At 35.2% G+C, this 17,360-nt stretch overlaps 1 protein-coding gene across 1 annotated transcript; it reads left to right on the top strand.

Annotated features, from left to right (window-relative positions):
- Window positions 1–65: 65 nt before the first annotated feature.
- Window positions 66–14,928, top strand: MCPH1 (microcephalin 1; the record flags this gene model as incomplete). The annotated part of the gene is made up of 8 exons (XM_010018080.1): window positions 66–246; window positions 1,984–2,075; window positions 3,608–3,726; window positions 9,089–9,173; window positions 9,814–9,934; window positions 10,272–10,412; window positions 11,623–11,718; window positions 13,912–14,928. Coding segments are annotated over exons 1-8 (1,852 nt in total), but the record flags the coding sequence as incomplete, so codon positions are not given.
- Window positions 14,929–17,360: the final 2,432 nt, after the last annotated feature.

The raw sequence follows: 17,360 nt of genomic DNA, 5'->3' as shown, positions 1-17,360 counted from the left end.
GTTTCGCTGCGGGGCTGCGCTGACTAATCGAGAACACGCCTGAAAGCAGGCAGCGGGGCTTCGGCATGCCCCGGAGGGCGGTGGGTTGTGCCCGGTCGCAGGCCAGCCTGGGCTGTGCAGGCGATGGGGAGGGCAGGGCTGGGAGCCTCCCGCAGGCAGGCAGCCAGCGTCGGAGTGACCGCCCCTTGGTGTGGCTCCCCGACCGCTCCCGGACGGTGTCGCGGCCCCTTCTGCTGCCAACTATCGGTGCCTGCCTGGCTCTTCTTGGCCGGGTCAGCCATGGCTAGATTCTAATTTCTGTTGCATCCTTTTAAGTTTCTGCTTCGTTAGGTTGCCCTCTGATGTCTATTTTCCCCAACTATCACCATCTTCTCTGAGATCTTCCTGCATAAGTTGGCCTTTACAAGAACAAAGTTGTACTTGGAGCTCTTCTAGTTCAAAAAAGCTCCAAACCCTTTCTCATTGTCCTTTCTATCAACTGAACAAAAATTACCAAGTGCTTTGTCTTTTGTTGGAGTATATTTGATTAGTTAAAATTGGTTAACTATTGTAAAGTGCACCTTTGATTCTACTGCAGGTGTATGTAGCCTTGAAGTAATGTTCCTCTATAAGTTCCTAGTTTTGACCTTCACTGAAATGCTGTAACCCGTTTTTCTAGAAGAATTATAAATTTGAAAGTTCTAAAATATTTGATGTAAGAGTGAGATATTGGTTTTTTGAATGCAAGTCCAATATTTTTTGCAATCAAGACAAAAAGCAAATCTGGCAAAAGCTGTCCTGGTCCATTAGTAGAATGAAAACAATTAAAAGCACATGGGAGTCAACTTGTGTTAAGTTCCCATGTATATCTGAAGTCACAGTACTCATAATAAGATTTTTCCATGTGGTTTGGCTAAGGAGGTAGTTTGTGTTCTATATTTCTCATGTGTTAAAAGTATTTCTAGAAATCATAAAAATATATTAATCTTTATATAAGTGCTTCTTCTGTGGAGTGTTATTCTGATTTTCATTTAGAAAGAAAACAGAAGAAAAGTACTTACTTAGGACATATGTAGTAAGGAAGATAATTAAGCAATGCTTGCCAAGGATGACCCTTTTAAATTGACACTTCCAGTTTTATTCATTAGTTCTGAGAGTTGTCTGTCCTGCAGTTTATGTAAAGTGGGCTTTTTGTGAACCAGCCTTCCTCCAGTTTTATGGAATTTCACTGATTCATCACTCAAAATGGGAAATTGTCATGGCCAATGGAGCTGTAGGTCTCTTTAGTGCATATCCTCAGTAAAATCAGTGTTTTAAGTTTCATTTGCTTATCCGTCCATATCCATACTTCTGGGTTGGTTTGTTTAAAAGCCTTCTCAACCAAGGCTGATTTCATTCTTTGATGAGATTATTAATCTGGTTGATAAAGGAAGCTGCTTAAATGGGATATACCTAAAGTTGTATAATGCAGCCAGCAATGAAATCATATTAGCTCCTGTCATATGTATGTAGTTTGTGGTTATTCAGTATAAATAAGGTGGAATTTGAAGTCAGTTTGAAACTGTTAAGTAATATTTCTGCAGAGTTTTCTGGGGCTTATGGGACATTATAACATTCCATTATGTTTATTTCATTATATTCTGTAATGTGTGTTACATCGTCTTGTCTTAAAATTTTTTTATTAACCTGAACATTAGCAGTGATTAAATAATAAGGGTAAGCAGTCATGTGGAGGTACTGCATTTCTTGTTTAAGCTGGTAGTGTATTTTAAATAGAGCAAGTGAAAAGTTAACTAGTTTAACTAGTGTCAAACTTCTAAGTTTATTCTATTACTATTATTATAAGGGACAAGTTCTCTAAAAAGAACATTCTGCTGCTACCGTCCGACACTCAGTTTGTTACTGAATGCAATATGTATAAAACCAAAATGCTGTTGGAAAGGCAGTTTAACCGATTTTACCATAGTGTATACTTCAGTAGCTGTTTTGTTTCTTCTGATACAGGTATTTCTGCATTTGTAGAAGTTTGGTCATCTAACAGAACAGAAAATTACTCAGCAACTTTTGAACAGCAACTTCTTGACATGGGAGCAAAAGTAAGGAAACTATTTTGTAATAAACAGAATAGGAAGCCTCTTAATTCCGAACTATCTTGCTTGTTCTGCTTGTTAGGTATGTTTCTCTGTGGTATGAATTTTTAAAGTGCAGGAAGGAGGATAATCGCAGACCTGAGAATGAATGAAAGCACTGTAAAATTCTTACTAGTGACAGATGGGAAATGTATTTAAAGACTCCCTATATCTATAAACCTCTTTGTATAGTAATATGATGGCATGCAATTGTTGTGAAGTATTGGGCTTGCCACATACTGTGGGCAAATCAAAGTGTTTAAAACCTGTGGTTTTCAAGAATGTATCTTATGTTGCTTTGTGTTCTTTAACTTGTAGGCAATTGTTCTGTTGTTACTAAAATGTTTTCTAATCTGAGTACCGTAACATTTTCTTCTTTCATTCACTCTCCCACGTATGTGGTTCAACTCCAGAAAGTGTTAGTAAAAATACATCTAAGAGTCTTAGTATATGTCTTAGTGACTTTGTTTTCCCATATCAAGTATTGTTGAACTGTAGGTGCAAAATATGTTTAATTACCAGCTGTAGAATTTCAACTAGAGAACAAAATCAAACTGGCATTTTCCCTTCTTGCACATTAGCACCAGTTAATGGAGATCTTTACAGCCCACACTGTGCTCTAAATAATACTTGCATGAACTCCCAGTGCTTTTCAAGTGGGCATGTGTAGGTGTATCTTACTATAATTTGAGAAATTTTGCTGATCTCCCCAAAGCCTCTCTTTCTGTATGAATTTAGCTGAACAGAAGAATAACTGTTTTTATTATAGAAGCAAATACAACTCTCAATGAATAACTCAAGAAATATTTCTTGTTCTTTTGTGTGATGCTATTAGATCTATGTAATTCTCTTCTGATGATATTAGATTTTTCTCACGGAAAATATGACAAAAGCATGAGGCTTCCAAATTCTTTGAGTCAATCAAAAGGTAGTCAGATATTGTGGAAAGTGCTGGCAGATGATACGGATGAGCTTACTTAGCAGATCCCCATGACTGAAAAGGGGCAGTCCTGCCTCTTTACTATTCCAGATACTTACTTCCCTTTTGTTGGGCTGAGCATGCGATACTGAACTGACTTTGCTCACTGTGTCAGGAAATAAAATTCTAAATTAGTTTTTCCATTACTTTCTACACTGGTTGTTGCACAAGAAATGATGTTGGGCTGAATAAATAAAAATATTGCAAAATTAGTGATACAGCTAGAGCAGGGAGATGAAAATGGTAACCTAGAGAAGTCTGAGAGCAAAAGGAGGTTAGTCTAGCTCTCTAGCATGGATTGCATTGGCTTGGCTAATGAAGTTGAGTTTTGATTGCTTGTGTCTTCTTGCAAAGATAGTGAAGATCAAAAGAGTCCTTGACATAATGTTTAGAGTAAGTTTTTATGCTAATGGTTAAAATCCATTAAAATTAATCCATTAAAAATGGACTATGCTGGTGTATTTCATTAGCATTTCCTGATTATTGGCCTTAACAATGAGCTCTCTGTGTACTTCTGCAGGTTTCAAAAACTTTGAACAGGCACGTGACCCATGTAGTCTTCAAAGACGGACATCTGGCTACATGGAGAAAAGCACAGAAGATGGGCATGAAAATAGTTTCTGTGCTCTGGGTGGAGAAGTGAGTACTTGCGAATATACTGAATGTGACCTATTCCAGTGATCATGGATTCTAGTATGGTTTTATCTAAAAACTTAAGTAGAGAACTTGTTTTTTTAGTCTACTTGAAATAGTGATAAATCTGTGAGTAAATAACTTTCCTATGACATTATTCCTATTATGGAGTATATTACTTGTATAAAAAGATAAAATGTTTATTCTTAAAAAATGAATCTGTTGAGGTAGTTCCATAGTAGAACCATTCAGCATTCCACTCCTTTGCTCTCAGCTGACATGCACAGGCAGTGAAGACTAGACACTTATGTTGAATAGAATTCTTTCATTTTCTTATGAAAAAGCACAGTTTATCAGGGACATTGTACTGTTTTTGTATTTAACTTTTGAAGACAAAGTATCTCCTAGCAAGAAATAAAAAGATCCATATGTAGTCTGGCTTTTAAGACATTTGGAAAGTTCAGAACAGCACTGCTTGAAGATTCTTAACTACCATATGGCAGAAAAGTTAAATTTATAAAAAAAAAAAATAGCTGTGCAGCCACTCCATGAGGATTTGCTAGTCCATAGCTACTTCTCTGAGTTTACAAAGTGGTTGTGAAGCCAAACTTGGATTTCAGATGAAGTAAAAAACCACAGTGTTTAAGGACATGCATGTGTTAAACACTCCAACTGGTAAATTGCTGTGATGATGGAAATTAGAATATAAGTAAAGAGGCTCTGTCAAATTATAATATGCATGGAGAGATAGAAGTCTGCTAAGTGCAAAAGTAAAACCAAAAAATGGGGGATGCAAAGCTGAGCTCTGTAGCTACTTAACGTAGGCCAGTACAACCATAAAATTTCTGATACAGGTCTGTTAGCCAAAAAAAGAAATTCATGCAGCTCTGCAGAAGCATCCATTTTTAACACTGAGGAAGAAATACCTAAGTTCCCAAATATGAGGGTGATGCAAAATTTTGTCTATGTGAATATGTCTTTCTCGAACCTAGTGCCACTGAGTGTGGGAGAATGATGGTCATTTCAGTAGGATCTTTGGTTTTAAAATTAAATATGCTGTTCAGATGGCTAAATGTATAAATATGGAATTTGAAACCTTAGCCATAAGAACTATAAACTATTTGAGGACTTGGATGTGCTAAAAGGATCCCAGAAAAGTCCAGGTGAGTAGCATCTGCAATGGAAGAAGAATGAAAGCACCTTGCAGGTGAGAGTCTAGGGTGTGACAGACAGGAATGCTGTCTCTTGTTAGAGCAGTTCCACCACAAGAGGCACCTGTGCAATACTGACAGATATTGAGTGGATGAACAGTGTAGGAAGCTGACAGAGACAGCTGGATATATGATACTGTATGGAGCTTTGGGGTGTAAAAGCCTCAAGAAACTTCAACTGTTGCTGTATATCAGTGACAAAGGAAAAGACTTAAGTTCTTTTGTAGGAAAGAGAAGACTAGCATCTTCCTGGGATTTTTTTTGAAGTTGGTTCTCTGTGCAAAGTGAGGTCATGGCTTAGAAGATAAGGTTGGTTTGGAACGGGGGCAATCATCTGAAATAGAGAGGTGTATTATTATGGAGGAAGATCCAAGCTGTGAATTGATTGAACTTCTCTGTAATATTTTTCTTCTGCCTTTTAGTTTAAAGTTAATGCAAAAAGGTACACAAGAATATAAAACTTAGGTTGGTGTATACTCTTGGCAGAGTTCATACGAGTATCATATTCTTGAGCAATGTATAGGTCAGGAATGGTAAAAGCTTGCATAAGAGATAGTAATGCATAGTCTCACTAGTCGTAGAGTTATTCAAATGAGGTACAGGTGACAAAATCAAAATGAATCTTTGCTAGCATACATGCTAAATTTTATTTATTTTTTTTTTTGTAATAAGATGAGAGAACTGGAGCCTGTGACTTGAAATTATATATGCCTAGTATATCATCTCAGAGGTTTGGCAGGCAGAAGACAGTCTGAACCCTGGGACAATGTAAACAGGAAGGACTGCATATAGTATGTGCCAGTAAAAAGTGGTTCTGCATGAATGGAAGCTTAGTTTGAACCTGATAACTGTGTAAGCAAATAATGCAGAATTCGCATTAGTTGAAGTTTTAGTGTTACTAAAAAAAGAAGGCTTGATTAACCAGCTGCTCCATTCAGTAGCAAGTGAAACACTCTCAGAATGGTCAGAAATGCTGTGAAAATTAATTTTAGGCAATGTAATAGTAAGGAGTTACTTTCTAGTGTAGGCTGGGGATTAGGTGACTCTTGTTGCAAAGCAAAGCAAAAAAAAGTGCAAAGCAAAATATTTTAGTTATGCTTGATCCTAATTGGCTTGTGGATGGTTGTTCAAATTATTTCAGAGAACCTTCTTGTAAGTATAGACACAGCATGAAATCAGTGTTCGTACTGGAACAGCAAAACTAAGACAGTGAAGGGAATAAAATTCTTGCTGATGTCAAGGAGACTATTTAAACCTTAATTCCTCTTAAGCATATCAGAAAGATGATCATCATATTGTATAAGGGAAAACTTAAGATTTTGGGACTTGCAGTAAATGTTTTCATATGATTGTCACCTCAGCAGTAGTCAAAAATCAAATGGAACATAAAAACTCATGTAGCGGAATTACATGGTTTTTATCATGGTTACACTTGGAACGTTGTTTCACAAGACATGATGGAAGACAAGAACGCTTCAACCTGGAAAAGATGTGGGAGAGGGAGAGACTCTTGTGAACACCAAGGTTCATATGAAGAGACTAAGTGGGAAATGAATATATATTTTCCAGTAGAAGAACTGGAAAACATCACATGAATACTTCTGGAGGCAGATTCAGAGAATCATAGAATGCTAGGTTAGAAGGGACCTCAAGAATCATCTGGTCCAACCTGTCTGGGCAAAAGCAGAGTCTAGGCAACATGGCCAGCACCCTATCTGGTTGAATCTTAAAACTGTCTAATGCTGGGGAATCCACCCCTTCCCAGGGAAGATTATTCCAGTGGCTGTTGTGACAAATTTTCTTCTAGGGTCCAACTGGAATCTCCCCAGGAGAAACTTATACCCATATGGAAAACAGTAAATGATGGCTTTTAGTAAAACACAGGCTGGAGAACTCCTTGTTGCAGAGTCATACTCAGCAAGGATTTATATGTGTTTAAAAAAAAATGCTGAAGCAACTAAACATATAGTTTTATCAAAACCCATACAATATTGCATCTGACAATCTCTAAACCAGAAACCTGTGGAACATAGCAAAGTAAACTGGGAATGTTTGGCTGTGTTTTCATGTTTTTACATGTTTTTGGGAATCTTGATATTGGAAACAGGATGGTACAGTATGTGGTATTTAATCTGGATGCTAGTTTTTCATGTTTGAGCTCTGAAAACACCAGACAAGGAAGCAAATCGTAAGCAATTACTCCAGCATTTCCAGATTCTTCTGCTTTGTGTGAAATACTCCCACTTAACAGCTACTTCCAAACTGTTACGCTTGCCCACTAGCGTTATCTTCCCCTGAGCAGTGCTTGGGCCTCTCAGAGGAACATGCTCATGATCTGAAAAATACTATAGTACTCTTTACTCCATAAAAGCTAGCACACATTGCAATGGTTTGTACAGTATTTAGTGAACATTGCCTTGTTGAACTCTTCCTGGAAGCTTCTGCATTACAGTATAAGCATATATTTGAATCTAAACTGAATGCAGTTCTACAGTTTAATAAGAAGTAACTTGATTAGGAAGAAGACTCTCTAAGATGACAATTGGAAGTTCCTCAAAAAACAACTTGAGTAAATATATTCTTAATTTTTTAAATGGGTTGTTTCCCCGATGTGTTTTCTAAGAATGGTAGATTGTCTGACTTTAAAGATAGTGCACAAAATCATGGACTTGCTATAAGATTCATGCAAGTAAATCATAAGTTTAACTCAACATGAGTGACAGCTTTTGAATCACTGAAAAAAAATTCATGCCTCAATTCAAATACTTCAATAAGCAACCTAAAAAAAATCAACCCAACAAAAAGAACCCTACATAAAATAGAATTACTATAGTCTGTGTACAAATTAAGGATACTTAATCTAACCCATAACACAGGAAATTCTACCCATGCATTCATAGTACGGTAACTCGTGTCACAAATATGATAGATAAATCATTTACATTCAGATTTGTCTGCAAAGTAAAAAATGCTTGCAATATATCTAATGGTCAAATTTATTATGTTTAGCTTCTCTGAATTAATGAAGTCTCTGAATGAATGTAAATTTTAATGTAGTCTACATCTATGCTTTTGATTATCCAGAATTTAGTTACAGCTACTGAAGCCCAGCATGTTAAGTATCATCTCTATTTGATGCTCCAATTTCTAAACTTGGTTAGTTTCACAAACACATGTAGTGGTTTGGCTTCTTATTCAAAACTGAGTAACTAAGCACTGGATTATAATTCTGCAGTTGCAAACTTTATAGCAGTTAGAGCACTAGGTGTCACTAGAATCACAGTTTTGAATGATTTCTGGGGAAACTACTGCAGTCCATTGAGGTACTATGCTCTTTCCCATAATTGCTTTGATTATTTATTGTTTGATAATAAAATTGTATTGATCTATTTTGATCAAAGGAACTTTTATGTATTAACCAAATTCTTGTCTCAATGTCATCCGTAGTGTTCACATTAGATAAAATTAGTCCTGCTGTTCTCAAGTCAGTCTTTGAAATGAAGACAGGAAAAACACGGGGTAAGGTGTCAGCGGGAATTTTTGGTTTTGTAATTAAAAAAGTTTGCATAAATAGAGATCACCCTTCAATAAGGCGCTGGTTTTAGCATTGCATATACATGGAGAAGGCAGAAAACTGAAACATATGGCTAAGATATAAAAGTCAGGATGAGATGAAGCCTCCTTCCTCATTTGCCTGAATAGAGTCCCCTGCCCCATGACATTCTGCAGATTGTAGTTGGGAGTTTACTGTCATCACAGTGACCAAGTTAAGGCAAGTTATGTTATGTTAAGTTTGTGAAGTGGTGAACAGTGAAAGCCTACAATCCTCACAAGTCAGGGTAAAATTTGATATTCATGAGAATCTGGCCAGAAAGACTTAATAACGATGATTTTTGAATGTGTGGAAAATAAAATATGAGTGAGAATCTTTGAGTTTCAGAACAACAATTTAGAGAGCATCATTAGGACAAAAAAGTCCTATATTTGTGTAATATACAGATTTTATTTTTTTTTTTTTGCCATTGAAGTATTTATGGTAAAGATACACACTGAGGAAGCGTTGGTCTTTTGGTATTACAGAGCTCAGATGACTGTTTTTGCAGTGAAGTTTCTCATTCTTAAAAACACAAACACAACTGCTCTAATTTATTATACAGGTGTCGAGAAACAAGAGTACATGTTGATGAATCCTTATTTCCTGCAGTAGTTGCTAGTGAAGAATTACCACAACTGATCAAAAAGGTGAGTGTGTGGTTTTAGTTTGGGTTTTTTTCATAGACCTAGAGTAGTAAACTTTAAAGTTTGAATTTGACTTCCTGACCTCAGGCATTTGATCTGTTTATTATCAGGATATTCTGTAAGCTCTACTTGTCCATCTGAGTTGATTTTTAAAGGTAGGCTATGGCTATGATGATGTGATATCTTATCTGGAAAAAAGTATAATAAAAGTAGAGTTTTTATATTGATTAATAAAGAAGGTTTAAATTAAAATGACATAATTAAAAAAACATGACTGCCATATGGTTTGTGTTTCACTGAGTTGCAACAAAAGCTAGAATACTGGTATTTAAAAAAAAAAAAAAGAAATAATCTTTCAAGCCTAAACTTTGCTGCAAGCAAAAAGGAAAAAATGGTTACTTAGTCTGCTTTTTAATAAAATCTAACAGAAAAAAAAGTCTGTTAAGTTCTTTCTTCTTTTGTATTAACACTTTCCAAAGTGAACTTTAACTTCTGCAATTACCTGTGATTCTCAAGGAAGTGTTAAGTAGCATAGAGTTAGACACTGACAATAAATACTGTGACAAAGTGGAAAGTAAATAAGAAGTGTTGTTACTTCTGGCAATTTTATACCATATAATTGATAGTTTTGTGTGTCTTGTAGCACAAATGTATGCAGCCAAAAGACTTTGTTGAAAAAACTCCAGAAAATGATAAAAAGCTGCGGAGAAGACTGGAACAGATGACTAAAGAATTAGCCATACAAAAGATAGCAGTTAATGCTGGTAAGAACTACTTTAGGCCAAGATTCAAACATCTTCAGTTATTTCCTTAAAACACTTGATGGGTTTTGGGTTTTGTTTTGTTGTTTGGAGGTTTACTTGTGTGTGTTGTTTTGGTTTGGTTGGTTGGGTTTGGGTTTGGTTGGTTGTACTTCTGTGCTTTTATAAGAATGTTTTTACTTACAGAGTTGATTTTTTACAGAGTTCTTTGCAATTTGCAGTATTAAGGCATCTATTGTGATGTTAAGGGAACCTATTTTTTTTAAAGTTTTTGGAAAAGAAAATCTGAAATTTTTATAGCATGTAAGTATTAATGCACAAGTGCAATTTCTTTGTGTAGAAACTGATGTACCAGTTCTGCTGTTTGAAGACAATGGTTTGCTTGTGTACAGCCCTGTTAATAAGGTGAAAGATCAACACATTGCAATGGAAAGAAGAATAAAGGAGATGAAGGAAAAAAGAGAAAATATTTCTCCTACTGGTAAGAAGTTAAATTTTACTTATCCATGCAGGAATAGCTACCGTCTTTATTGCTTGATTTCTGGTGCTCTTGTCTTGCTCTGGCCTTCATAATTTCTTTCATATCTTGATTGCAACGTCCTCCCTTTTTTCCAGGTTTCAAGTAGGTGTGAATGCTTTAGCTTTTAGTTCCTTCCCATTGAAAGGCACAAGAAATCATGGAAGACAATGATTGCAAAAAGGAATTTCTTAATGGTTAGATTGCTCAAGAGGACTAAAGTTAAGCTAGACTTTCTATACATGTAAATTGATATTACCACAACTTGATTAAATTTTACAGTGAAACTCTTGAGTCTTATTTCCTGTTAAATTTTAATGTGAATGTACTTGATAAAGATTGTGATGTTACTAGTCCCAGGCCAACAGTTCATAAAGGAGTTCAAAATTGATGAGACATCTGTCCAGCTACTGAAGAACAGGATTTAAAAAAAATAAATTAATCACCCAATCAAATAAACCTAGTTTATTTCAAAATGCATATCTTGGTGAATTAAATCTAGATTACAGTTTTCAAATAATTTTTTAATGCTTCCATTACATTACTGTGAAAACATTGGGGTCTAAGTCATTGGGTTTTGCCAGTTATTATAAAAACTAGTGAAATGTGGAACATCTTTTGAGCTGGTGGGAATCAGTAGTATTTGAAGTTTTAATAAGTCTGTGTCAACTAGACTGTCAGTTTGTAATTTCAGAAATAGTTGTGGGATGAAAGTAAAGAACCAGTGATACATGGATGAAAAATTAAATTCATTTATTTTGGCATGGCTTTTATTTGTTTTCTCTTTGAGTTTTAAAGTAATGCCTTCAAGCATTTTGAAATGCATTTCTGCTATGTCAGTTCTTTGCTGCTAATTGCAGAATTTGACAGATTATGTAATAAAATGCCTCAATTAGCTTAGAGCAGTCTTATATTTTCTAAATGGTTTGCCATCATTCTTTAATTTCATAGAAATGGGGTTATCTAGAAAAAAGAATTGCTTTAAATTGTAGAAAATGTAGTAGCTTTTTTGCTTAGTATGTAAATTTGGGATACCCTTGAGCAATATTTATGTTATAGTTGGCGAAGCAATGATTTCTCTTACAGTAGAGCTGTTTTGAAATATGAACTGATGGTGCGGAAATCTGTATCTTTGCAAATAGGTCTAACTCATTTATTATTTACAAATTCCTAGCTTCACAAATGTCTCAGATACTTCCAAGTAGTTCACCAGGAGACTGTCTGCTACCTACTTGTGTCTTATCTAAATCAGAAGACTCATTGTTACCAGGTAACTAATACAACTTTATACACTACAGAAATTAAAAATAATACGTGGTCTGCTTATTTTGTAAAGTATGGTGTACTGGAACAGGAACTGTATATTTGCTCTATCATTTATATTTAAAGCTGAATATTTTAGTTTTTCCTAACTGGCAAAGTGTGTAGAAGTAAGAATTCAAGGAAAATGGAGCATGAGGAGTCACGTTGGGTAAATGCTGTGCCTACTACTGTGATGCTTGCCTCACTTCCTCCTCTTTCTTCACAACCTTTCCCATTAATGGCTTCTTGACCTGGTGTGGTGTCAGCTTTCTCTGCTCTTACAGTCATCTTATATAGAATACGGAGTGGACACTAAACAGTAATAATGGGAAGCAAAGGAGAGAATAGAATGAAGGAGAAACCTCAAAGAACTGATTTGTCTTCCAAATATTCAATCAAAAAACTTGAATTTAAGAGAAAACCTAACGCATTTTTCAGCTTAGTATGTCAGGGATTAAAGATGTTAACAAAAGCAAAATAAATCTGCTTTTAAAATGTTTTATGGTTGCAAGTGAATTCAAGTAATTTGTTTTCAAAGTTTCTTGTTCTCATGAAGTTAGAGATTTGCTCCTGTGTATTGTCATAGTACCAGGATGTAAGGGCAAAGATTATTGTGAAGGCTGTTGAGCTACTTCAGTGGGCATCTTAACAGCATTAATCTGCTATGCAGCAGATATGTACATCAGACCTCATATCTTCTGTTGGTTACATGAGCAAAAAGCTGAAGTCAGATGCTGGTGTTTGATCTCAGTAGAAAAGTAAGGAGAACATGGGGCATTATCTTATAGCCCGAGACAGCTTGTTGTGTCTTCATGCGATGCTAAGGAGAAGTAATAGCTTGATACTGGAAGTACTAAATTAATTGTATGTTACTAAATCAAATTAATTAATAATTTATTTTACTACATTAATTAAAATGAGGTTGAACATCATGATTTGAGAGCTTTACCTTCAATATGTCCCTCTAGCATTACAACTGCACAATGTAATTTTACATAACAATAGACCTCCACATCCCATGACAATACTCTGTGTAGTTTCAAACTCTGGTACTCTGTGACAGTGGCCCTTTTGTTTGTGCTTGCAAATACTTGAGAGTATATTGGTTAATAATGGTTAAAAAATTCAAGAATCCAGTTTGAGGATCAAAGCTAAGACTTTTCCAATTATCAGTATGGGAGTCTGCTCATGTGAGAAACTTCTTTCATCTCCATATATTTGATTTTTATTAATTTAGCTAGCTACACCATATGTTTAAAAATACTATTTGTAGTTAGTAAGCAAATAACATCAAGACTTTGCCTAAAACCTACAGGAGCACTTACAGAAGTATTGCTGAAACATTGCACTCAATGTGTATTTAAACAAAAGCATCTATTGCAATTATCAGCAGGACTTTTAAAAATGCGTTTTAGATAATTGGAGATACTAGCCTGTTTCAGAGGAATTTATTGGTAAGAGTTATGAATAATTATGTATCGCCTCCCCCAAAAATCTTCATAGGAATAGCTACAAGAAATGATACATTTTTTCCACATTGTAATTATTCTTAATACATTTTATTGATGTACATGGTATGATACCATGATGTTGTATTTGATTTCATTTTAAATCAAAATGTAATGCCAAAATTACAAAGTGGTAAGTAATACTCTAGTAGTAAAAAAGATTATTCACTTTCAAGTATTACTATAGCTACCTTATTGTTTAAAATCTTGCTAGGTTTTTTTTTGGGGGGGGGTGTTGGGTTTTTTGGGTGTTGTTTTTTTTTTTTTTTTGTTGTTGTTGTTGTTTGGGGTTTTTTTGGGTTTTTTTTTTTTTGGTTTTTTTTTGGTTTTTTTTTTTCTTGGGGGGGGGTGGGGGGTGGTTTCCACAAATGCAAGAGTGAAAGACTTCCTCTGCTGCTTTATTTCAAGACAGCAGAAGAGAGCTTAAGGGTACCTATTACCATGTAAGAAATGATAGCTAAAGCTATTGTAGCTTCTTGTCAACATAGAATGTACTTTAGTTCTAATCCATTTTCTGTTTAGTTTTTGATAATTTGCCATATAATATCCAGAGAAGTGGCAAAGTCCTTGTTTTCCTTCTTCCAGTAATTTACTAAGAAATTGGTACACTTTCTGTTTTGTTAAATAAATTTGTATTGCCACATATTTTGCAGAACAAATGGAAGACTGCTCGAACTCAAGTTTTTATTGTCTTTGGGCAACTGATAAGGTAAAGAGACAAAAAACAGAGGTAGTAAAACCTGCCTGTGATAGTTCGACTGATACTCACATAGCCATGAGTTTATCAGGGAATTCTCCCTCACAAAGCTATGAGCAGACTTGCTTAACACCAAAACAATGTAGCAGAAGAAGCTTAAGAAAGAAACAACTTTTTCAGCACACTTTGGATGATGAGTTGCCTTTAGAAAAGAAAGATCTAAAAAAGTTCCCAAACAAAAATCAGGATGAAAGTAGCAAGACTACTTCAATTGCAAATGAAAGTTCTCTTCCCCAAATCAAGGGCTTGGGACATCTTTCTCCTTCTAAAAAAATGGTCAAGTTAAATACTGTTGCTGCAATGATGGACAATCTCTCTAATTCACCTATGAGCAGTGGAAACTTAAATAAGTATTCATTGGATAGAAGCTTCCCTGTTTACAGAAACAGTTGTATCCTTAAAGACAAGAAGAGGAAAAAATTAGAAATACTGCCTAGTTTTAAACTGGCTACCTTGGAACTGGGTGCATCAGGGTCTGAGGAGTTCGTGCAGGCAGATACTACAGGTAGCAAGTCTTTTGGCTCTGAAGAGGATTCTTATGAAGACTTCTTTTCATCATTTGACTTCAATGAAAGTGAAGTACAGACAAAAGTACCAAAGGAGTCACAGAATCCTCCTGAAGTTTGTTGCAAAGACTCTTTTGCAAGCATGGACTCACTTCATATGAGTTTCTGTAAGCCTCGTAGTACTTCCAAGAAAAGTGGGAAAAGGTCTTTTTCAGCAAATGATCTTTCAGTAAAGAAAAACTTAAAACCAGCTGAACATCCTGGAAGTGTGCCATTAAGTTATATGTCAGATGGTGAAAAAGCTGACACTACAGAAGCCCTATATTCTGATGATGTGAATAGGCTGCCTCAGCATGCTCATGAAAAATGCTATGGAACCAATGTGAATTACAGTACATACACTAATGGTAAGTCACTACATAGAGCTAGAAAATGAAAAGATATCTTACTGCGTTAGATATACTCATGCAACTAAACTGCAAAATGAACTGCCATTCCCAAGGGAAACATATTTCAGAATTACACCAAAAGAAGAAAATGCTGCAGTACTGACATTATTTTTGAATAAAAACAAATGAGTACATAGAATCCAGAACACCTGTTTGTTCTTGCGTACGTTACAAACACAAAGTAGTTACCAACAGATAAGGAAAGCGTGCTCACAAGATGTGACAGAAGTAATACGAGCCGCCTTTTCTCCTAATGCTTGCCATTCTGTAAGCTTTCTGCTGCTATTCAAAATCTGTTTAAGAACTCAAAGCCTTTCTGTTTTAAATATTATGGTGTTCTTGTAAATTGTTTATAAATAACATCACAGGGTCCCTTGTTCAAATAATTTTTATTTCACATGTTAAAGTTGCTATTTAATTGCAGTTAAGGGCATAAAATGTCTAGTGGAAAAGATATTGGAGTCAGCAATTTCTAGCTTGTGCTATAATGAAGATGGAATTAAGACATTTGAGAGCATGAAGAAGGGTTGTAATTTAAGTGTCTTTTTCAACCATGGCTTATTTATGTGGTACTGATCTTAGTGTTTAATAATAATTTTGATAACATTTTTTATATTTCAGCATTTTCAAGTTGGTTTAGACTAAGTTAATTCAATGTAAATGTATACTGCACTATTGTATCTCAGGAACTTCACTGGAAAATTCTTTTAGCTTGCATTGGAGTAATCATTTTCACATCCTGATATTTTGAGCTCTGTCAAGCTTTACATAGGGTTAAATATTTGTAATTATAATCGTATGTTTTAGTTGTTTTCAACAGAAAATTCTGCAGCGATGCATCAGTGAATTATATAAAACTAATCATTAAACTCAAAAAATTTTAAATCAGACTTAGAGAATCATCCAGTGGAAATGCTGAACAGGGACCTTGCCTGTATCTGTGGGTAATAAGCAAGCTGCAGTTTTGGGTTCTCTACACCTGTATTTTAATGCATAGTTATAACACAGTTTGGTGGTTTTTAAAAAAAAAAATGTTGATATAGATGTATGTTGTACAAGCATCAATGTACACCCATAAACGTATGACCCTGCTGGGTTTTTTTGCCATGTGGCAATGTACTGGATGATGATGCTTACATTATGTATTTCTTAATGTCAAAACCCAGTCTGTTTTTTATTAAACAATCATGAAAACAATTGGGGAAGGAGAAAATATGTTCTCTACTTTTAAACTTGGGTATGCCAGTTAATTTTAGTGTTTAATTTAATCACAAGAATTTAAAAGTTATAATCAATGTTCTAGCTTGTTATGCTTTCATTTTCTTGCCAAGCAACTTGTTTAAGATAACAGATTTTGGAGGAGAAGAAAAAGGGAACTGTATTCAGCAAACAAAATTTACCCAATATTTATACTTTTTGTCCTTTTTATTAGGAACTTCTGTAAGTTTCAGTTTGCGTTTCTAATAATTTTAATAGGAGCTGTAATTTATCTGTGATTGCCATTTTCTCAAGTATAATGTATTTAATTTTGTGCATCTGCTGTGTAGTCAAGTAGTACCTCAAATAATGTTCAACTCAAATTTGACAGCTCAGATGAGCTCACTTAAAATGAAAGGAATCAATAGTGAAAGATGAGTTATATTTTCCCAAGGCAAGTTCTGTGGAAGAAAGTTAATCTTGTTATAAACTTACTACTGTGACAGTGTATAATGGAAAAATTGATTTTTACTAAATATTGTCATTTGAAAACTATTAAATACAGTATATTTTTAAAAGCTGAGGAACTCTTTTCACTCATATATAGTTAAGAGTAATCAAATATTTATATAAAATTGTATCTGTATATATTTTAAAGATCAAATATTTTTCTTGCCTTTTTTTTTTTTTTGGTGATTTTTAAGTCAGTGGCATTCTTATCCAGTGTCTTTAATGACAAGAAGTAAGATTCTATAAGCTTTATTTCTACAGACTACTTGGAACACTTGATTTTATAGGAATGTAATGTGCAGGCTTCATGTTCCCTTGTAGGGTACGCTCAAGGCTGCCCAATTGTTCTGAACAGCACAGGCATAAACATGGCTACTTTATAGAATCATAGAATCACAGAATAGTTAGGGTTGGAAAGGACCTTAAGATCATCTAATTCCAACCCCACACCAACACCACAACACTCAACGGTGCCACCCAAGGCTCTGTCCAACCTGGCCTTGAACACCACCAGGGTTGGAGCATTCACAACTTCCTTGGGCAACCTGTTCCAGTGCCTCACCACCCTCACTGTGAAGAACTTCTTCCTTAGATCTAACCTAAACTTCCCACGTTTAAGTTTAAAGCTATTACCTGTTTTCCTACCACTACAATCCCTAAGGAAGAGTCCCTCCCCAGCATCC

The sequence above is a fragment of the Nestor notabilis genome, unplaced genomic scaffold (assembly GCF_000696875.1).
Source record: "Nestor notabilis isolate BGI_N333 unplaced genomic scaffold, ASM69687v1 scaffold4827, whole genome shotgun sequence".
NCBI lineage: Eukaryota > Metazoa > Chordata > Aves > Psittaciformes > Psittacidae > Nestor > Nestor notabilis.
This window is presented reverse-complemented; position numbering and strand designations above follow the sequence as displayed.